Genomic DNA, 23,269 nt, shown 5'->3' with positions numbered 1-23,269 from the left:
AACGTGACCGTGAGTGTGTTCATCTCGGATGTGAATGACAACTCTCCTCAGATTCTGTATCCCGCCCCGGAGGGCAACTCGTTCATGACCGAGCTGGTCCCCAAAGCTGCTCACGGAGGCTCTCTGGTGTCCAAAGTGATCGCGGTGGACGCGGACTCCGGTCAGAACGCCTGGCTGTCGTATCATATCGTGAAATCCACTGATCCGGGACTTTTCAGTATTGGTGTCCACAGTGGAGAGATCAGGACACAGCGGGACATTTCTGAATCTGACAGCATGAAACAGAATGTGATTGTGTCAGTGAAAGACAACGGACAGCCTTCTCTGTCAGCCACCTGCTCCATGTATTTACTGATTTCTGACAACTTGGCTGAGGTGCCAGAACTGAAAGAAATGTCCAACTACGATAACAATTCCAAGCTGACCTCTTATCTGATTATTGCACTGGTGTCTGTGTCCACCTTCTTCCTGACCTTCATCATCATCATCCTGGGTGTGAGGTTTTGTCGCAGGAGAAAGCCCAGACTGTTGTTTGATGGAGCAGTTGCCATCCCGAGCGCTTATCTCCCTCCCAATTACGCAGATGTTGACGGCACAGGAACTTTACGCAGCACTTACAATTATGACGCCTACCTGACAACAGGTTCTCGGACCAGTGACTTCAAGTTTGTGACTTCTTACAATGACAACACTCTGCCTGCAGACCAGACTCTGAGGAAAAGTCCAACGGACTTCCTCGAAGCTTTTGGAGATTCTGATGATTCTTCCCAGGTAAGACATCTTGAGTGAAGCAATCAGTATTTAATGTACAGTTAAGAAATTACACTTACTAAAATGTATGACATATCTCATTGTCTGCTAAAGAGAATCATATGAAAAGTCACAAAGAATTTACTGAAACTGGTATTTTTTCGACATAAACCATTTTTTAAAGAAAATACGTTATTCATGAAATCAAAGATTTTGGCAGATTGATTGGAACTTTTTCATGCAATTCCCAGTATATCTAAACACTACAGCTGAAGAGAAAAAAGTTTAGCTTTCTGCTCAATTTAAGCTCTGTTTGGTTTAGTATTTGTCACTGTCCATGGTCCTAACTCCAGCAACTAACTCGGAATTGTATCCTCTTCTTCCTTCTCTCTTGGCTGTATAACGACCGAAAATACTTGTAAAACTTTGTCTTTATGCTTCGAGGTCAGGTCGGTGTTTATTTGTAGAATTCGTAAATGCTGTTACAGTTTAATCTATTAACCAGTAGTTTACAATCAAGTATTTTCTGTTAGTCTATGGACATTATCCACTGGGATGCACAAAGTGATGACACAAACAGCATTGCATTGTAGATTGATCTCACAATCAAAATCCTACCTCCGTTTCTATTTTTGAGTTGTTACTCTGCAGAATAAGTGTTTGTTCAGCTGTGATTCGGGTTTTTGGTGGATTTTGACTTAAATGTTGTGCTCATTTGTGGTTTTTATTGCTAGGATTCCATTGTAATCTTTGCTGAACTAAATTTTCTACTAGCTGCCGGTTTGTTGAGAGAATATCCACAATCAAAAGCAACATTATTGGAACGTTTTGCACAGCCTGAAAACATAAACCGACTTAAGAGAAACGATCACTTTCATTAAAAGTCTCTCATCAGTCTGTCTCTTTTCCTGGCATGAAGTCTGTTGAGATGAAAAAAGTAACAAGCTCTGAAGTAACTTGTATGATGTTTGTACATCGTAATCTTCTGGGCATACTGTGAGTGTCGCTGTCTACCAATTCAAAACTGATAGTCTCCATATGAAACCGTTTTGCGTCTCCACCCACAGTTTTCCTCTTCATTGTTTGCCACAACGCTATTTGTCTTGAATTGCTTCCAGATGTATATGTTCCTCTGTGTTTGTCAGGATTGCTAATCACATCCTTTTGATTCATTTCGACTGCTGAAGGATGGCACGTGTGGGATTCTCGGTGAACCTTGTCTGCGGCTCACTTTTTTTGCTTTTAGGATTACAGCTGTCTTATGGCGACGTGAGCTATTCTTTCCCCGAGGAAATGAAACGCGGATCAGTGATTGGAAATATAGCCAAGGATCTTGGGCTTCAAGTAAGCAGACTTCCACCTCGGAAAGCTCGAATTGTCATGGAAGGAAACCGTAAACGTTATTGCGAGGTTAATGCTGATACTGGAGAGCTGGTCGTTGCTGAGCGGATTGACCGAGAGGAGCTGTGCGGAGCGAAGATTACATGTAATCTAAAATACGAGTTGGTACTGGAAGATCCACTAGAATCGCACCGATTGTCCTTGCAAATCCAAGACGTTAATGATAATTCCCCAGCATTTTCCAAGGATACCGTTAAATTGGAGATTGGTGAGTCAGCACCCAAAGGCTCTCGCTATAGAATAAACGCTGCACGCGATGCAGACATTGGACAAAATGCTGTTCAAAATTATGTTTTACAAAAAATAATTATTTTGTTTTGAATGTGCTGACTAATTCTGTTGGTACAAATACAGCGAGATAGTCTTGGATAGAGAATTAGATCGTGAAGAACAACAGGAGGTGGCTTTATTGCTGACTGCCGTTGATGGTGGATCTCCTCAGAGATCAGGCACTGCAGTCATAAAAATCACTGTACTAGATGCTAATGACAACGCACCACTATTCAGCCAGGCCGTCTACGAGGCTACTCTACCTGAAAACTCTCCTCTAGACACTGTAGTAGTAACAGTGAGTGCTACTGATGCAGATGAAGGAGTGAATGGTCAAGTAACTTATGAATTTAGTGCAATCAGTGATATAGCAAAGCAAATATTTTCACTGAATGAATACACTGGGGAAATTACAGTAGCAAAAAATGTTGACTATGAAGAAGAATCAAAATTCGAAATGCTAATTGAGGGAAAAGATGGCTATGGCCTATCAACAGAAGCAAAGGTAGTAATTGATGTAACTGACATGAATGACAATGCCCCTGTGATACATATTAATTCATTAGCGAATCCCATACCAGAGAGTGTGCCACCTGGTACAGAGGTGGGCATCATTAATGTGCAGGATGCAGACTCGGGCAATAACAAACAGGTTCGCTGCTCCATTCAGCAAGGTGTTCCTTTTAAATTGGTTCCCTCTATCAAAAAGTATTATTCTCTGGTGAGCACAGGACACCTGGACCGTGAGATGGTGTCTGATTACAACATTACAATCAGTGCCACTGACGAGGGCTCTCCTCCTCTGTCCTCGTCTAAAAGTGTTCAGTTATCTGTAGCTGACATCAATGACAACCCACCTGTGTTTGAGGAACAGTCGTACAGCGCATATGTGAGTGAGAACAACAAACCTGGCTCCACTTTATGTTCCGTCAGTGCTCGAGACCCCGACTGGAGACAGAACGGTACCGTGATTTATTCTCTGTTATCTGGTGAGGTGAACGGTGCCCCGGTGTCCTCGTATGTGTCTGTGAACGGAGACACGGGTGTGATCCATGCTGTGAGGTCGTTTGATTATGAACAGTTTCGGAGTTTCAAAGTGCAGGTGATGGCGAGAGACAACGGTTCTCCTCCTTTGAGCAGCAACGTGACCGTGAGTGTGTTCATCTCGGATGTGAATGACAACTCTCCTCAGATTCTGTATCCCGCCCCGGAGGGCAACTCGTTCATGACCGAGCTGGTCCCCAAAGCTGCTCACGGAGGCTCTCTGGTGTCCAAAGTGATCGCGGTGGACGCGGACTCCGGTCAGAACGCCTGGCTGTCTTATCATATAGTGAAATCCACTGATCCGGGACTTTTCAGTATTGGTGTCCACAGCGGAGAGATCAGGACACAGCGGGACATTTCTGAATCTGACAGCATGAAACAGAATGTGATTGTGTCAGTGAAAGACAACGGACAGCCCTCTCTGTCAGCCACCTGCTCCATGTATTTACTGATTTCTGACAACTTGGCTGAGGTGCCAGAACTGAAAGAAATGTCGAACTATGAGAACAATTCCAAGCTGACCTCTTATCTGATTATAGCACTGGTGTCTGTGTCCACCTTCTTCCTGACCTTCATCATCATCATCCTGGGTGTGAGGTTTTGTCGCAGGAGAAAGCCCAGACTGTTGTTTGATGGAGCAGTTGCCATCCCCAGTGCTTATCTCCCTCCTAATTACGCAGATGTTGACGGCACAGGAACTTTACGCAGCACTTACAATTATGACGCCTACCTGACAACAGGTTCTCGGACCAGTGACTTCAAGTTTGTGACTTCTTACAATGACAACACTCTTCCTGCAGACCAGACACTGAGGAAAAGTCCATCAGACTTTGCTGAAGCGTTTCAAGACTCTTTGGAGCCTCTTGAGGTAGGCACATCAGCTTTTTAAACCAGAATTATGTCTCTTCAGTTAGTGGAGCTTTTACGCCTGAATAAATTCATATAACTTCTGGTTGCATTTCTTGAATACCAGTGTTTGCTTTCAGTTTAATGGACTTGGTCGATAAAACATGCAGCTCAAATGCTCATCAGGGAATGTGGCATTTCTCTCTGTACAGTGACCATTTGAAACATGCAAGACTGTTTTTCTGTTTCTTTCTTTTAAATTGTCAAATATAAACTTGAGCCTTTGCTTTAAGTTTGTTGTCTACGTTTAGGCTAGTTCGTCTTAATTAGAAGAAAAAATAGGTGTGCTTCAAATACAGGATATTTTCCCCTCATACACCTGTAGTGTCCTATTCCTGATATCTTCCTGTGTCCTCATCAAAATTCTGCAGTGACTCTTCAGTACTGTGTCTCACATTGATTGTGCTGCCAGTATATCTTGTCACTTTTAGAAAAACAGATACTCAGCATTAATGTAAATGAAGTACAGACAACTTCGATATTTTTTTTCTTAGAATCCATTATAAATTACTTGTGCTTGTAGAGATAAAAATGCAGGAAGAAATCTTATCACATCAAGTGAACAGTGCATGTCTGTCTACAGTGTAATCCAGTATCTTGTTTCCTCATGGAACTTTCATTATCCTCAGTTGCCTGTTGCCTATTTGCTCTTTAAATGTTTTGCTTGAAGCCCTTCTTGTCTCTTAAAGAACTGGTAGAATCATAGTAGTGTATCACATAAAAAAATGAAATGCAAAAAGAAGAGCGTCCTTTGTTTAGTTTTACTCTAATTTTGCATTTTGATAAGTCGCCTGAGACTGTTGACAAATGTGGGCTCTGATCTAAATTGCATCTGTCCATGGTGCTGAAACAAACTCGCTAGTTTCAGATACATTTTCTCGTTACTGCTGTGCACTGGAAACAGTCCAAAATGGAAACTATACACCTATCTGTAGGTTTTGTTTGCTTTTTGTTTATATTTGTTTTCAGCCTGTTATAAGCTTCTGTCTTTGTCATTGAAATGCTCCATTTCAATGTTTTGTAATACCAGTATTTTGCTCACAGCGTCGCTGTCCGCCAGCTTCACTCAGTGGTGCCACATTATGTTGTCCTGCACATTGAGACATCCGAGTCCAGACAGATTTCTCGCTGGTGAAAGCATCGAAGTCGCTACATAAATAACCGGACTAAACGTGCCATCTGAGGGATATACCATTTGACTCGCTGTTTCTTCTTTTTTTATTCCAGAAGTCTTTGTTTTGGTGGTTTTGACACGGGCCTTTCAGCAAAAATGGGACACAAAGCGTTTTCAGCGCTCGGCCTCGTAACCTCCTTGGGATTATTTCTCTTGCTGCCTCAAATCATCTTTGGAGATGTGTCTTATACCTTTCCAGAGGAGATGAAACAAGGCTCCGTTATTGGAAATATAGCAAAGGATATAGGACTTGAGGTGGGAAAACTGGCTACTCGTAAGGCTCGCATTGATACAGACGGGAACAGCAAACAGTATTGTGACATTAATCTGAATTCCGGAGACATCATTGTTACCGACAGGATCGACAGAGAGGCGCTTTGTGGCAAAAAAGCATCTTGCGTTTTGAAACAGGAGCTTGTTTTAGAAAACCCTTTAGAACTTCACCGCATCACTGTTCACGTTCAAGATATGAATGATAATTCACCACAGTTTAAAAAGAATACGATCAGATTTGAAATCAGGGAATCAGCAGTCAAAGGAAGTCGTTATCGTTTAGATGAGGCCCATGATGCAGATGTAGGACAAAACGCTGTTCAGGGCTACAGTATCGAGGCAAACGAACATTTTAGGATAAATGTTGTTTCAAAAAGCGGAGGAGGGAAATATAGTGAGTTAGTTTTAGAGAAGGAACTGGACAGAGAGCAACAGCAAGAGCTAACGATTGTGCTGGCAGCATCAGACGGGGGCACACCTCAGAGATCAGGGACTGCAGTTATTCATGTCACTGTACTGGATGCAAATGATAACGCCCCAGTGTTCAGCCAAACCGTTTATAAAGCCAGTCTGCCTGAAAACTCTCCTTTAGATACTGTTGTGGTTACAGTGAGCGCAACTGATGCAGATGAGGGAGTGAATGGAGACGTGACATATGAATTTGATCATATTTCGGATGAAAGTAATAATGCATTTTCTCTTGATCAGGCAAGTGGTGAGGTAAGAGTAAGTGGATCGCTGGATTATGAAGAGTTATCCATCTATGAAATGCAAATTACAGCTAAGGATGGTCTTGGATTGGTGTCATCCTGCACATTGATAATTGACATCACGGATGTAAATGATAACGCCCCAATAACATCAATTAAGTCTCTGACCAATCCCATACCAGAAAATACGCCTCCTGGAACAGAGGTGGGCATCATTAACGTGCAGGACAGAGACTCTGAGAATAACGGAAAGGTCCGCTGCTACATTCAGCAAAATGTTCCTTTTAAATTGGTTCCTTCTATTAAAAACTACTATTCTCTGGTGAGCACAGGACAACTGGACCGTGAGGTGGTGTCTGATTACAACATTACAATCAGTGCCACTGACGAGGGCTCTCCTCCTCTGTCCTCGTCTAAAATTGTTCAGTTATCTGTAGCTGACATCAACGACAACCCACCTGTGTTTGAGGAACAGTCGTACAGCGCATATGTGAGTGAGAACAACAAACCTGGCTCCACTCTATGTGCCGTCAGTGCTCGAGACCCCGACTGGAGACAGAACGGTACCGTGATTTATTCTCTGTTATCTGGTGAGGTGAACGGTGCCCCGGTGTCCTCATATGTGTCTGTGAACGGAGACACGGGTGTGATCCACGCTGTGAGGTCGTTTGATTATGAACAGTTCAGGAGTTTCAAAGTGCAGGTGATGGCGAGAGACAACGGTTCTCCTCCTCTGAGCAGCAACGTGACTGTGAGTGTGTTCATCTCGGATGTGAATGACAACTCTCCTCAAATTCTGTATCCCGCCCCGGAGGGCAACTCGTTCATGACCGAGCTGGTCCCCAAAGCTGCTCACGGAGGCTCTCTGGTGTCCAAAGTGATCGCGGTGGACGCGGACTCCGGTCAGAACGCCTGGCTGTCGTATCATATCGTGAAATCCACTGATCCGGGACTTTTCAGTATTGGTGTCCACAGCGGAGAGATCAGGACACAGCGGGACATTTCTGAATCTGACAGCATGAAACAGAATGTGATTGTGTCCGTGAAAGACAACGGACAGCCCTCTCTGTCAGCCACCTGCTCTATGTATTTACTGATTTCTGACAACTTGGCTGAGGTGCCAGAACTGAAAGAAATGTCCAACTTTGAGAATAATTCCAAGCTGACATCATACCTGATTATTGCACTGGTGTCTGTGTCCACCTTCTTCCTGACCTTCATAATCATAATCTTGGGTGTGAGGTTTTGTCGCAGGAGAAAGCCCAGACTGTTGTTTGATGGAGCAGTTGCCATCCCCAGCGCTTATCTCCCTCCTAATTACGCAGATGTTGACGGCACAGGAACTTTACGCAGCACTTACAATTATGACGCCTACCTGACAACAGGTTCTCGGACCAGTGACTTCAAGTTTGTGACTTCTTACAATGACAACACTCTGCCTGCAGACCAGACTCTGAGGAAGAGTCCATCAGACTTTGTTGATGCCTTTGGAGATTGTGATTCTTCTCCTGAGGTAGGGACAGCTGCCACATATAGTTTATTGTTTTATTATCATCATTTTATTTTTTTGCAGTTTAATCACGGTATGCTCAATAGACTTTACTTATGCATCTGATCAGTCAGAGGACTCATTTGCGGGAGCGCCCCCATTATGGAGTCATAATTCAGGATTAACCACTGTTTCTTGTTCCTGCTCTTGTTGTTGTTGTTCTCTTGCTTCTTCAAATGGAGCTCACCAATTAGAGTCACAGTTTATTTATCTCGACATCTGGACGTTTAGATGGGCCTGTTATATATATTTTTTTGGCCCTTGCTGGCCAAATAGCAAACATGTTGTGGACATGTTTTGGTTATGTTTTTAGATGAATGCAAATACTTTAAATCTATCTTGTCACATTGCAAGATACTTTGCATTTTTTGGCTGTCTACTTCTTGGAAGATGTATTCTTTAATTGATACATACACACGTGGACAAAATTGTTGGTACCCCTCAGTTAAAGAAGGAAAAACCCACAATTCTCAGTGAAATCACTTGAAACTCACAAAAGTAACAATAAATAAAAATTTATTGAAAATTAAATAATCAAAATCAGCCATCACTTTTGAATTGTTGATTAACATAATTATTTAAAAAAACAAACTAATGAAATAGGGCTGGACAAAAATGATGGTACCCATAACTTAATATTTTGTTGCACAACCTTTTGAGGCAATCACTGCAATTAAACGATTTCTGTATTTGTCAATGAGTGTTCTGCAGCTGTCAACAGGTATTTTGGCCCACTCCTCATGAGCAAACAGCTCCAGTTGTCTCAGGTTTGATGGGTGTCTTCTCCAAATGGCATGTTTCAGCTCCTTCCACATATGTTCAATGGGATTCAGATCTGGGCTCATAGAAGGCCACTTTAGAATAGTCCAACGCTTTTCTCTCAGCCATTCTTGGGTGTTTTTGGCTGTGTGTTTTGGATGGTTGTCCTGTTGGAAGACCCATGACCTGCGACTGAGACCAAGCTTTCTGACACTAGGCAGCACATTTCTCTCCAGAATGCCTTGATAGTCTTCAGATTTCATCGTACCTTGCACACTTTCAAGACACCCTGTGCCAGATGCAGCAAAGCAGCCCCAAAACATTACTGAGCCTCCTCCATGTTTCACCGTAGGGACAGTGTTCTTTTCTTCGTATGCTTGGTTTTTGAGTCTATGAACATAGAGTTGATGTGCCTTACCAAAAAGCTCCAGTTTGGTCTAATCTGTCCAAAGGACATTCTCCCAGAAGCTTTGTGGCTTGTCAACATGCATTTTTTCAAATTCCAGTCTGGCTTTTTTATGAGTTTTTTTCAGCAGTGGTGTCCTCCTTGGTCGTCTCCCATGAAGTCCACTTTGGCTCAAACAACGACTCTGGGCTCTTTGGATACAATTCGAACGATCCGTCTCTTCAATTTGTCATCAATTTTCCTCTTGCGGCCACGTCCAGGGAGGTTGGCTACTGTCCCGTGGGTCTTGAACTTCTGAATAATATGAGCCACTGTTGTCACAGGAACTTCAAGCTGTTTAGAGATGGTCTTATAGCCTTTACCTTTAAGATGTTTGTCTATAATTTTTTTTCGGATGTCCTGGGACAATTCTCTCCTTCGCTTTCTGTTGTCCATGTTCAGTGTGGTACACACCTTTTCACCAAACAGCAGGGTGACTACTTGTCTCCCTTTAAATAGGCAGACTGACTGATTATGAGTTTGGAAACACCTGTGATGTCAATTAAATGGCACACCTGAGTTAATCATGTCACTCTGGTCAAATAGTTTTCAATCTTTTATAGAGGTACCATCATTTTTGTCCAGGCCTGTTTCATTAGTTTGTTTTTTTAAATAATTATGTTAATCAACAATTCAAAAGTAATGGCTGTTTTTGATTATTTAATTTTCAATAAATTTTTATTTATTGTTACTTTTGTGAGTTTCAAGTGATTTCAGTGAGAATTGTGGGTTTTTCCTTCTTTAACTGAGGGGTACCAACAATTTTGTCCACGTGTGTAGATGTGTTACACATACAATGTGTCAATGTACATTAATTGACCTTTTCTGGTTACTGATGGTTTTAGTAATGATGGATTAGTTCTTGACATAATTTCACACCATGTGTTTTAAAGACATTCTATACTGCATGATGCATACGCAATATCAATTTTTATAGTACAATAATTTAAATGTGGATTTATTTTCTGTATTTATTTGCCCTTTTTACACCCACCCACTTAAAGTTAATTTGTCCATCGTTTCTGGATTTGACGCTGTATTACTTTATCCTGAAGAATATCCTGATATGACTGCACAGGTGACCAAAGTTGTGCAGAAGCTGTACTGCTTTTCTGTTATTGCTACATATGTAAATTCATATTTTTATTTAACAACTCTCTTGCACATGTAAAGTTTAACTTTTACATTCTGACATGTCAGTGAGCGGTCAAGTAGTTAAACCTGGTTTACTTTATGCACTAGATATGTAACATCTTCAAAAATATATTGCATTTCTTATGCGCTGAGCTATATGCTTTTCTAGAACAATATGGTATTGGGTTGGACTGCAGTATAGTGAGTATAGATGCACATAGTAAAATATTTTGCCTTGATACCATTCAAACTTGAAGCCCCTTCATGAAGAAATTTGTAAGTTGATGACTGACAAATTTCAGTCGACTTATCAAGATACTTTTTTAGTAGCTTTGTCATGGCAGTTAAGTTGCATAGTGGTTTGGACCTGTGAATGTATCACAAGTGAAATTAGCGACATTATCTTATAATTACTACTGCTTGCTAACTTTGTATTGAGTGTATTTTTCACTTTATGAGCTAGCCTAAGAATAACAAAAGTTTCTTTTGCCTGCAATGTCTTTTTTTCATACAATATCTTGAGGAAGCAGAGTTTAACACATCAACTTCGAAATGTGTTTGGCTGAATCTTTAAGTTCCGTCAAATGATGCATGAGATTGTGTACATCCTGGAAAAGGAAATGTAAACAAGCATAGTTAATCTGCACTTTTTGAAAGTACTCAGTTAAATCTTCTGAATATTTCTGGAGCTGATCATAGGAGTGGATTGCCTTTGGCATCTCAGTGTATATGTTGCCCATCATAGTTGTATGCTATAATAAACAAGTTATGTCTGAAGCCATATTCCTGATACCACAATGTCCTTATTCCAGTAGATTAAAGCAACTAAACTCTCTGAAACAGAGTGAGCAATTGAAAAAATGCAAACGTTTTGACTTTAGATTTCTAGTGTTAAGTTTCTGCATTCTTCTCTGGTGACTGAGCAAACTGTAAAGCAGAAGAAAAGGCTGTTCAAACAGTTGGCAGAACATGAAGTTGCTAAAGTTTACTGAATAATACAAATTAGAAGCATTTATTGCAGTTGATTGTCTGTAAGCAAACAACTTTGAGTCCTTCATTTTGCATTACATTTCTGTCAACTGAAATTGTGATATTAAAACATCATGCTGTCCGTAAGTAAGACTTTCATCCTCAGTTTCAGAAATAAATATATTTTTCAGTGAGTCTTAGATTTCCATCATAGTCAGACTCATCACGACTTTTTTTTTTGTTTATAGCTTTGTGTTTGTGCATTCGTTTACTGTAAAGTGTTGAGTGGGAAAGTGTTTGTTTTCTTTTCAGAAAATGCATTAGTTATTTCATATTAAGAGACCTAATTTTTTTTTTGATGTTATGCATCTACAGTATGCAAGAATACATGATCTAAAAGTTGCTGTCCTCGAAAATGCCTGCATGAAGTATCAGCTGGGGTTCAGGTTCTCATTTTGAAAGGTCACTGCTTGAATATCTGAGATATGAATCTCTCATTCATATGAGAGGGGCAAGATTGCACCTCTGAAAATAGAAAATGATTTTTGTTTCACAGTTTAAGGTGATCTGTTTTTTTTAAATCAGTGAAAAAAAACATATCCACACTTTCCTCCAGCTAGTGAAATTAAGCCCAATAGATATTATGTAAGAATGTTATCTGAAATATTTGATTTCAGTAGTTTTAGTGGATTTTACAAGTACAGATTTAATCCTCCGTCTTCTTATCTTATTCAAACCCTATAAAATACAACATTAATTAAATTTGGAAACATTTTAAAAGTATTTTCAGCCAAAAACACTGGGTATATCTATCTATGTGCTACTCTTCCACTTGTCTTGCTGGTCCCATTTTGTGATGCAAACAGAGATCATGCTCGTAAAGTATGCTTCTAGGATGCTTGTGTATGATTATTTAACCCGACAAAGTTCAATTTAGTTTGATGGCACAGAGATGTGTTTTTTCTTTATAATTTTTTCTTTCAGTTGCTGTGTGCAATATTTCACTTGTAATGGATAACTGATTTTTGAAGGAAAAATTCAAGACAAACTTGCATTTTGGAGTCCTGTCTTATGCATTCTCAGTGGTATTTGTTGTACAGATGGCTCATGAAAAACCCAGTGAAAACAACATATTCATCAGTCAAATAACACTGCTGCCACTACAGAGAGGTGATTCACACACACGCAGAGTAAGACCATCAAAACAGATGCTTGGCCATGATCGCCATTACATTAAACCAAGAACAGACAACAAATTAAACATTAATATAAGAAGGGACGGTGTCATTTTTTTTTTTAGATTGCAGTGCTATAACTGACTGAAACTCTTGGTGTCACTGTGCACCAACAAAGGCAGGAGGAAGGCATATCTTCATCCATTCTTTTCCACCATTGCAAAACGTTATTGTGCCGCGGTGTGTCTTTCGGTTCATAACAAAAGACCTGCCTTGTGCTAATATTAGTCTTCTTCATGAATATAGGAGGAGCATCAGCGTTGATAAATTTGGAGTAACTGTCCAAAGAAGGATGAAAATCTGGCCGATCATGGGGAATACATTTTACGGAGGATGTTTATTGAACCGCTATTGTGTCCTTTTCCTTTTAATCAGCCTGGGTTTAACATACGGAGATGTGAGCTACTCTGTCGCAGAGGAGATGAAACGCGGGTCTGTGGTTGGAAATATTGCCAAAGATCTCGGCCTCGGAATTTCTACTCTTTCCTCGCGTAAAGCTCGCATTGATACAGACGGGAATGACAAACGGTACTGTGATATTAATCTAAGCACGGGAGATTTGATTGTTGCTGAGAGGATCGACAGGGAAAGCCTTTGTGGTAAGAAGGCGACTTGCGTTTTAAAAGAGGAGCTTGTTTTGGAAAATCCTTTAGAGCTTCAGCGTATCAGTATCCATGTGAAAGATATAAACGACAACGCCCCGGAATTTAGCGAAGACTTGATTTCATTTGAAATTACAGAATCAGCCGTTAAAGGAGCAAGATTCTCACTTACTGAAGCCCATGATGCGGATATCGGTACAAATGCAGTGCAAAGCTACAATTTACAAACTAACGAGCATTTCACTATTAATGTAGATGCGGGGGTCAGCGGAAGAAAACATCCCGAATTAGTTTTAGTAAAGGAATTAGATCGAGAGCAAGAAAAAGAACTGAAATTAGTGCTTACAGCTCTAGATGGTGGATCTCCTCAGAAATCTGGTACTGCAGTTATTCATGTCACTGTACTGGATGCTAATGATAACGCCCCAGTGTTCAGCCAGGCCGTTTATAAAGCCAGTCTGCCTGAAAACTCTCCTTTAGATACTGTTGTGGTCACAGTGAGCGCAACTGATGCAGACGCAGGACCCAATGGTGATATTACCTATAATTTTGATCATGTGTCTGATGACCATGTCTCGTTATTCTCACTTGATCATAAGACAGGAGAAATAAAAGTAATCGGTTCTATTGATTATGAAACAGAGACTTCGATTGAACTGCGAGTAAGAGCAAAAGATGGACCAGGTTTAACCTCGTATTGCACAGTAGTTATAGATATTACAGATGTGAATGACAACCCACCTATTATTAGTTTGAAATCTCTGACCAATCCCATACCTGAGAACGTGTCTCCTGGTACAGAGGTGGGCATCATTAACGTTCAGGACAGAGACTCTGAGAACAACCGACAGGTCCGCTGCTACATCCAGCAAAATGTTCCTTTTAAATTGGTTCCTTCTATCAAAAACTATTATTCTCTGGTGAGCACAGGACAACTGGACCGTGAGGTGGTGTCTGATTACAACATTACAATCAGTGCCACTGACGAGGGCTCTCCTCCTCTGTCCTCGTCTAAAAGTGTTCAGTTATCTGTAGCTGACATCAATGACAACCCACCTGTGTTTGAGGAACAGTCGTACAGCGCATATGTGAGTGAGAACAACAAACCTGGCTCCACTTTATGTTCCGTCAGTGCTCGAGACCCCGACTGGAGACAGAACGGTACCGTGATTTATTCTCTGTTATCTGGTGAGGTGAACGGTGCCCCGGTGACCTCGTATGTGTCTGTGAACGGAGACACGGGTGTGATCCACGCTGTGAGGTCGTTTGATTATGAACAGTTTCGGAGTTTCAAAGTGCAGGTGATGGCGAGAGACAACGGTTCTCCTCCTCTGAGCAGCAACGTGACCGTGAGTGTGTTCATCTCGGATGTGAATGACAACTCTCCTCAGATTCTGTATCCCGCCCCGGAGGGCAACTCGTTCATGACCGAGCTGGTCCCCAAAGCTGCTCACGGAGGCTCTCTGGTGTCCAAAGTAATAGCGGTGGACGCGGACTCCGGTCAGAACGCCTGGCTGTCGTATCATATCGTGAAATCCACTGATCCTGGACTTTTCGGTATTGGTGTCCACAGCGGAGAGATCAGGACACAGCGGGACATTTCTGAATCTGACAGCATGAAACAGAATGTGATTGTGTCAGTGAAAGACAACGGACAGCCCTCTCTGTCAGCCACCTGCTCCGTGTATTTACTGATTTCTGACAACTTGGCTGAGGTGCCAGAACTGAAAGATATTTCTTATGATGAGAAGAATTCCAAGCTGACGTCTTATCTGATCATTGCACTAGTGTCTGTGTCCACCTTCTTCCTGACCTTCATCATCATCATCCTGGGTGTGAGGTTTTGTCGCAGGAGAAAGCCCAGACTGTTATTTGATGGAGCAGTTGCCATCCCCAGCGCTTATCTCCCTCCTAATTACGCAGATGTTGACGGCACAGGAACTTTACGCAGCACTTACAATTATGACGCCTACCTGACAACAGGTTCTCGGACCAGTGACTTCAAGTTTGTGACTTCTTACAATGACAACACTCTGCCTGCAGATCAGGCTCTGAGGAAAAGTCCTTCAGACTTTGTTGATGCTTTTGGAGACTGTGATGACTCTCCTGAGGTAAGAGCATCAAACATGTAATTCAGTATTTTAACACAAAAAGAGTGCTCACCTTTCTGATGTTCAATTTGACCTTTGATGTACTTCAGTTTTTGTAGGCGAGAAATACTTTTTTCTACAACACCTTTACCATCTTCAATTAATGTACCATACAGTGTCAGTGATGCACTCTCCTCTAAATTTCTTTTTGTAGGCATTGTATAACTGCCTGAATCATCTTTGGGGATGTATGAATAGCTTTTCTTGAACACACTGCAACAAATTACTTATTGACATTTTTTTTTTACACATCTGAAACCATAATTTTCTCCTGGTTGATTTGATTCTCAGAAAATCTATCTTCCTTGCCACCATCTTTACAGAATTGACAAGTCAGTAAAGTTGCCGCGTTCAGCTGACAGCTTTGATTAGAATTAAACTTCAGCGGGGTGGTGTAAACGTGACTTCATTTCAGCGCTGTTGTGTTTTGGCTTTTTATGTCTGTCTCTGTCTTTTGCTGATTTGTGGAAATGTCCCAAAGCTTGTTGTCTGTTTTCAAGAGTCATGTCAGTCATCTTCCATTCGTGTCTTTTAACCGAATGCATTTCAGGTTCAAATATGAGTAGCCTCGACGTGCAAGAACTTCTGGATCATCTCACCGTAGTTTTAATAGTATACCCGTATATACGGTGCCAAATGATATGTTCACATGTGTTCTGAATGTGTTAAACCACTTTCTGGTGTTTGGTGACTTGTTTTGTGCTCTAACTCTTTTCTTGTCGAAGCTGTGGAATCTTGGAAATGTACTCACTTGCTGATAAGATTTTAGTCGACCTGAGCAAAGTAATTCTGATCGAAAATAATAACAAACGTTGTGGCCTGTCACTTTTCCATTAGTGTTTCTCTTTATACAGTGATGTAAAGTCAGAAAAGAATAGTTTCTCGTTCCCCTTTAAAGCTTATGTGGTTGTTAAGATTGGGGGGGGGGGTAGTTGATAAATTGTATTTTGACAGGCTATTTCAGAGGCTGTAGTTTTGTCTCGTTTCACAACAAATAAGATCTTTCTCATCGTTTGTTGTACAAATCAGCCATATCATTTCAAGAAACATTTAACTTCGCAGATTTTGACTTTAAATTTGGAAGATATTCTATTTTATTACAACGATCGAAATTTTCAGACAAATTTAAGTGTCCTTGTTCACCCATATAAATCAGTGCACAAATGCGTGGTGTCCTTGTGCAGTAGTGTTATTTTAGACGCGGTCTCTTTGGTTTGTTCTCTTTACATACCTTAAAACTTCTCAATATATAAAAACTGTTTAAAACTATTTCATGTGACTATTTCTGCATGAGTGTGTGGTCTGTCCAGACCTTCTCTAGTGAACTAGATACAGTTTCTAGGGTAGACTCACGATGTCGCTGTGCACCAGCTGTTGCAAAATGTATGTCAGTTCCCTCAGTGTTGTCAACGCAGACTGTGAGTGAAGGTGCAGCAGTTGTTTGTCGAGAAACGGAGAGAAGTGATCTGGGAAGTGCTCGGATTTGGGACTATTTCCTCATTTTGCTTTGGCTGTATTCCTGTAACTTGACAAGGACACATTTACTCGTCAGGATGGATATCATGAGATTTGCACTGGAAAGCTGTACCGTTGCTTTCCTCCTCTTTTCTTTGCGTTTTGCCAGCGGAGATGTAAGCTATTCTTTTTCGGAGGAGATGCGACGCGGATCCTTTATCGGAAATATTGCCAAAGATTTGGGTCTTGAAGCAAACAAGCTATCAGCCAGAAAGGCTCGCATTGATACCGACAAAGGCAACAAACGTTATTGTGAGATAAACCTTCATAACGGGGATCTGACTGTGGCCGAGAGGATCGACAGGGAGGGCCTCTGTGGAGACAAAGCATCCTGCGTCTTAAAACAAGAGCTCATGTTAGAAAATCCGTTAGAACTGCATCGAATCAATCTACATATCCAGGATATAAATGATAACTCCCCGCAATTTAATAAAGAATTGATCCAAATAGATATTCGTGAATCTGCGGTAAAAGGTGCTCGTTTTCCAATAGAAGAAGCACATGATGCGGACATAGGCAAATATTCAGTTCAGATGTACAACCTCCAGAGGAATGAAAATTTTATTCTGGGGGTTGAGACTAACTCTGTAGAGCTTGTTCTTAACAAAGAGCTTGATCGGGAAAGTTTAAAAGAAATCAATCTGCTTCTCACAGCTTTGGATGGCGGCTCGCCTCCGATGTCAGGCACTGTAGTCATACACGTCACTGTACTGGATGCTAATGATAATGTACCAGTGTTCAGCCAGGCCATTTATAAAGTCAGTCTTCCCGAAAATTTTGGTCTTGGTACTATAGTGGCGACAGTGAGTGCAGCTGATGCAGACGAGGGACTAAATGGAGAAGTTACATATGATTTTGGACACATTTCAGAAGATATGAAGTCAATATTTTCCATAGATCATAAGACAGGTGATATTAAATTGATGGCTCCCGTTGATTTTGAAACGGTGGCATCATTTGAGCTGCGTGTCACAGCAAAAGATGGACTGGGATTAACTTCTTATGCTAAAGTCATAATAGATGTTACTGATGTGAATGACAACGCTCCTGTGATCTATCTTAAATCCCTGACGAATCCCATACCTGAGAACGTGTCACCTGGTACAGAAGTGGGCATCATTAACGCTCAGGACAGAGACTCTGAGAACAACGGACAGGTCCATTGCTTAATTCAGCAAAACGTTCCTTTTAAATTGGTTCCTTCTATCAAAAACTATTATTCTCTGGTGAGCACAGGACAACTGGACCGTGAGGTGGTGTCTGATTACAACATTACAATCAGTGCCACTGACGAGGGCTCTCCTCCTCTGTCCTCGTCTAAAAGTGTTCAGTTATCTGTAGCTGACATCAACGACAACCCACCTGTGTTTGAGGAACAGTCGTACAGCGCATATGTGAGTGAGAACAACAAACCTGGCTCCACTTTATGTTCCGTCAGTGCTCGAGACCCCGACTGGAGACAGAACGGTACCGTGATTTATTCTCTGTTATCTGGTGAGGTGAACGGTGCCCCGGTGTCCTCGTATGTGTCTGTGAACGGAGACACGGGTGTGATCCACGCTGTGAGGTCGTTTGATTATGAACAGTTTCGGAGTTTCAAAGTGCAGGTGATGGCGAGAGACAACGGTTCTCCTCCTCTGAGCAGCAACGTGATCGTGAGTGTGTTCATCTCGGATGTGAATGACAACTCTCCTCAGATTCTGTATCCCGCCCCGGAGGGCAACTCGTTCATGACCGAGCTGGTCCCCAAAGCTGCTCACGGAGGCTCTCTGGTGTCCAAAGTGATCGCGGTGGACGCGGACTCCGGTCAGAACGCCTGGCTGTCGTATCATATCGTGAAATCCACTGATCCGGGACTTTTCAGTATTGGTGTCCACAGCGGAGAGATCAGGACACAGCGGGACATTTCTGAATCTGACAGCATGAAACAGAATGTGATTGTGTCAGTGAAAGACAACGGACAGCCCTCTCTGTCAGCCACCTGCTCCATGTATTTACTGATTTCTGACAACTTGGCTGAGGTGCCAGAACTGAAAGATATTTCTTATGATGAGAAAAATTCCAAGCTGACCTCTTATCTGATTATTTCGCTGGTGTGTGTGTCCACCTTCTTCCTGACCTTCATTGTCATCATTCTGGGTGTGAGGTTTTGTCGCAGGAGAAAGCCCAGACTGTTGTTTGATGGAGCAGTTGCCATCCCCAGCGCTTATCTTCCTCCTAATTACGCAGATGTTGACGGCACAGGAACTTTACGCAGCACTTACAATTATGACGCCTACCTGACAACAGGTTCTCGGACCAGTGACTTCAAGTTTGTGACTTCTTACAATGACAACACTCTGCCTGCAGACGAGACTCTGAGGAAAAGTCCATCAGACTTTGCCGAAGCTTTTGGTGATTGTGACTCTTCTCCTGAGGTAGGAATCCTGTCAATATGTTGTTTTCCCTGCTTACAAAATAATCTATAGTCACACCTTAAATATATAAAATTTGTGCTTTTTTCTTCTTTTCTCATGACGGTTTTCAACATACACAAGTATGGGTTTAAGTCACTGTACAGAAGTTAATTTTACATTTAAAAAATGACAGCTTCAGTCCACAATCAGTAGAATTCATACATGCTCACTGCGCACATACAGAGTGATAATACGTCAAGATACTGAAAAAAATCTTTATCAATGAAATTCTTACTTTTCTCCAGTGGAGGAACTTTTTAATATATGTATATACAAATGTGTTGCGCCAAACTGCCCGATGAGTTACTGTAGCATCATTGTCTCTGCCTTTGTTTTTTGAGTCGAACTTCAGCTTTTTGTTTCTCACTCTGTCCTTGGTGCTGAACCCCGTGGTTGCGCTTGTGCTGCATTTTTGTGGGGTACATTTTCTCGGTGTAGTATTTTTAATCTCCAGTTCGTATTGCATCAGTATTTCACATTATACATTGCTTTTTAATTTATTTTCTGAGGAATACGTTCCTCATTTATCAGTTAACGATCTGCTACGGTGTAAAAAAAAAACAATGAAAACAGTCACACGGAATGAGTGAAAATTTACTGTCCAAAAGATTAACTGTTTGAAAATGTATTTATTTGCCTAATATCTTTTCACTCCCTTAAACAGTACTTTTGTTAAAAATGTATTCCCATTGCCCCAGTGTTTTAGTTCTACATGTTGAACTTAAAAAGTATTTCATTCAGAAATTTGCAACATAAAAGTCACATCGATGTTGCTCAAATTTTGTCACCTTGCGGACTTCATGTCTTTTACTATATTTCAGTATGGTACTTTTTTGATGTTTGCAGAAATCCAGTAGGCCTTTTCCATCACTCTAAACCACTTTACAACAATATATATTTTTTTAGAAATATAAATAGAGCTCAAGATAAGATTCTGAACATTAGTTAATACGGTGCTTTATATGACTTGATTCGTTGTCAACTACTGTTCAACGTTTAGGTACTGTTTCTGGTGTTATCACTATAATATACTTTTTGACAATTTTTAGGACCACAAAAATCTTAATTATGAGGAAGCATATTCTTGTTTTTGAGAATGAATTCAAACCCTGATGATATCTTGTTACAATTTTAAGTACCTGATTTAAGTAGATTTCAGTAAAACATCTAGGCGAAATTATGTGATCAAAAATGAAGAAAACCTGCATCGCTTTTGCAAAACTGTTATATACACTTTGTACTCACGGTGTCACTATAGACCAACGAAGGAGTTGAGTGTTTATTCCTCTTTGCACACCACCCACTATTGGGATCGACCGCTCTGTGTTCTGTAGTCTTCCACATCAGCGACGAACGCTTGGAAGGTACATATATTGGCTGAATAACGTGCTTTTAATTCGAGAAATATACACTTTTCGTCTCATGCGTTACTTTGTGAGGATGATGCAAAGACGGCTCCTTCCTCGAAGCTATGGCTTTGTCTTTTTCTTTGTTGCGGTGCACTGCGCACACGGAGACCTGAGCTATTCGGTGCAGGAGGAGCTGAAACACGGATCTGTTATTGGAAATATCGCGAAAGATCTGGGACTGGATCTCGGCAGATTGTCTGCTCGTAAAGCTCGTGTTGACATGGAAGGAAGCGACAGACAGTATTGTGGGATTAATCTGAGGAGCGGAGATCTTTTTATTTCGGAGAGAATCGACAGAGAGGAGCATTGTGGAGAGAAGCCTTCGTGTGTTCTCAAATTCGATCTACTGTTAGAAAATCCACTGGAGCTTCACCGTTTGTCTCTGCAGGTGCAGGACATAAACGACAATGCACCGATATTTCCTAAGGATGTGATCAAACTGGAAATTACAGAATCAGCTGCCAAAGGAGCTCGATATCGTATTAATGCAGCACATGATGCAGATATAGGCCAGAATGCAGTGCAAAACTATATTTTAAAACAAAATCCCCACTTTGTTTTCAGTTTTCAAACCGCAAATGCTGGCAGCAAATACGGTGAACTGGTTTTGAATAAGGAGTTAGACCGAGAGGACCAACAGGAAATTAAATTATTGCTGACAGCTGTAGATGGTGGATCTCCTCAGAGATCAGGGACTGTAGTCATACATGTCGTTGTGCTGGATGCTAATGATAACGCCCCTGTGTTTAGTGAGGCTGTATATACAGCCAGTTTAGCAGAGAACTCCCTTTTGAAAACTCCAGTTGTCACAGTAAGTGCATCAGATGCAGACGAAGGTGTTAATGGAGAAGTTACATATGAATTCAGCCGAATCTCTGATAAATCACGACAACTTTTTGCACTTGATCCGACAACTGGAGAAATCTCTGTGACAGGTGACATAGATTATGAAGAGGGATCAAAATACGAAATAGTTGTTGAGGCCAAAGATGGTTATGGCCTGTCTTCAGAAGCAAAAGTAATTATTGACATCACTGATGTGAATGACAATGCTCCAGTAATATATCTAAAATCTCTGACTAACCCCATCCCTGAGAACGTGTCACCTGGCACAGAGGTGGGCATCATTAACGTTCAGGACAGAGACTCTGAGAACAACCGACAGGTCCGCTGCTCCATTCAACAAAATGTTCCTTTTAAATTGGTTCCTTCTATTAAAAACTATTATTCTCTGGTGAGCACAGGACAACTGGACCGTGAATTGGTGTCTGATTACAACATTACAATCAGTGCCACTGACGAGGGCTCTCCTCCTCTGTCCTCGTCTAAAAGTTTTCAGTTATCTGTAGCTGACATCAACGACAACCCACCTGTGTTTGAGGAACAGTCGTACAGCGCATATGTGAGTGAGAACAACAAACCTGGCTCCACTTTATGTTCCGTCAGTGCTCGAGACCTCGACTGGAGACAGAACGGTACCGTGATTTATTCTCTGTTATCTGGTGAGGTGAACGGTGCCCCGGTGTCCTCGTATGTGTCTTTGAACGGAGACACGGGTGTGATCCACGCTGTGAGGTCGTTTGATTATGAACAGTTTCGGAGTTTCAAAGTGCAAGTGATGGCGAGAGACAACGGTTCTCCTCCTCTGAGCAGCAACGTGACCGTGAGTGTGTTCATCTCGGATGTGAATGACAACTCTCCTCAGATTCTGTATCCCGCCCCGGAGGGCAACTCGTTCATGACCGAGCTTGTCCCCAAAGCTGCTCACGGAGGCTCTCTGGTGTCCAAAGTGATCGCGGTGGACGCGGACTCCGGTCAGAACGCCTGGCTGTCGTATCATATCGTGAAATCCACTGATCCGGGACTTTTCAGTATTGGTGTCCACAGCGGAGAGATCAGGACACAGCGGGACATTTCTGAATCTGACAGCATGAAACAGAATGTGATTGTGTCAGTGAAAGACAACGGACAGCCCTCTCTGTCAGCCACCTGCTCCATGTATTTACTGATTTCTGACAACTTGGCTGAGGTGCCAGAACTGAAAGATATTTCTTATGATGAGAAGAATTCCAAGCTGACGTCTTATCTGATCATTGCACTGGTGTCTGTGTCCACCTTCTTCCTGACCTTCATCATCATAATCTTGGGTGTGAGGTTTTGTCGCAGGAGAAAGCCCAGACTGTTGTTTGATGGAGCAGTTGCCATCCCCAGCGCTTATCTCCCTCCTAATTACGCAGATGTTGACGGCACAGGAACTTTACGCAGCACTTACAATTATGACGCCTACCTGACAACAGGTTCTCGGACCAGTGACTTCAAGTTTGTGACTTCTTACAATGACAACACTCTGCCTGCAGACCACACTCTGAGGAAAAGTCCATCAGACTTTGCAGATGCGTTTGGAGATTGTGAATCTTCTCCTGAGGTAGGAACACCTGCCACATACACCTGAACTTATTTAGTTTTCACAGATCCTGACTCTTATGACATCAGTACAATGTTTCAGTCTATCTTATAC

General features: G+C 41.7%; 1 protein-coding gene and 1 long non-coding RNA gene across 2 annotated transcripts; one reads left to right on the top strand and one right to left on the bottom strand.

Moving 5' to 3' along the window:
* Positions 1-3,212: 3,212 nt before the first annotated feature.
* LOC127535736 (uncharacterized) lies at positions 3,213-14,661 on the bottom strand. The gene is made up of 2 exons (XR_007944584.1): positions 14,435-14,661; positions 3,213-3,435 (listed from the first exon to the last, which is right to left on the bottom strand). It is a non-coding gene; the product is annotated as an uncharacterized LOC127535736 (long non-coding RNA).
* Positions 14,662-20,627: 5,966 nt separating this feature from the next.
* On the top strand, positions 20,628-23,218 carry LOC110972861 (protocadherin beta-15-like). Its single transcript, XM_022223241.2, has one exon. The coding sequence runs from the start codon at positions 20,765-20,767 to the stop codon at positions 23,201-23,203; it is 2,439 nt and encodes an 812-aa protein (XP_022078933.2). The 5' UTR covers positions 20,628-20,764; the 3' UTR covers positions 23,204-23,218.
* Positions 23,219-23,269: the final 51 nt, after the last annotated feature.

This window comes from Acanthochromis polyacanthus, chromosome 10 (genome assembly GCF_021347895.1).
Source record: "Acanthochromis polyacanthus isolate Apoly-LR-REF ecotype Palm Island chromosome 10, KAUST_Apoly_ChrSc, whole genome shotgun sequence".
NCBI classification, from domain to species: Eukaryota; Metazoa; Chordata; class Actinopteri; family Pomacentridae; genus Acanthochromis; species Acanthochromis polyacanthus.
Note: the sequence above shows the minus strand (reverse complement) of the source record. Positions and strands in the feature narration are given on the sequence as shown.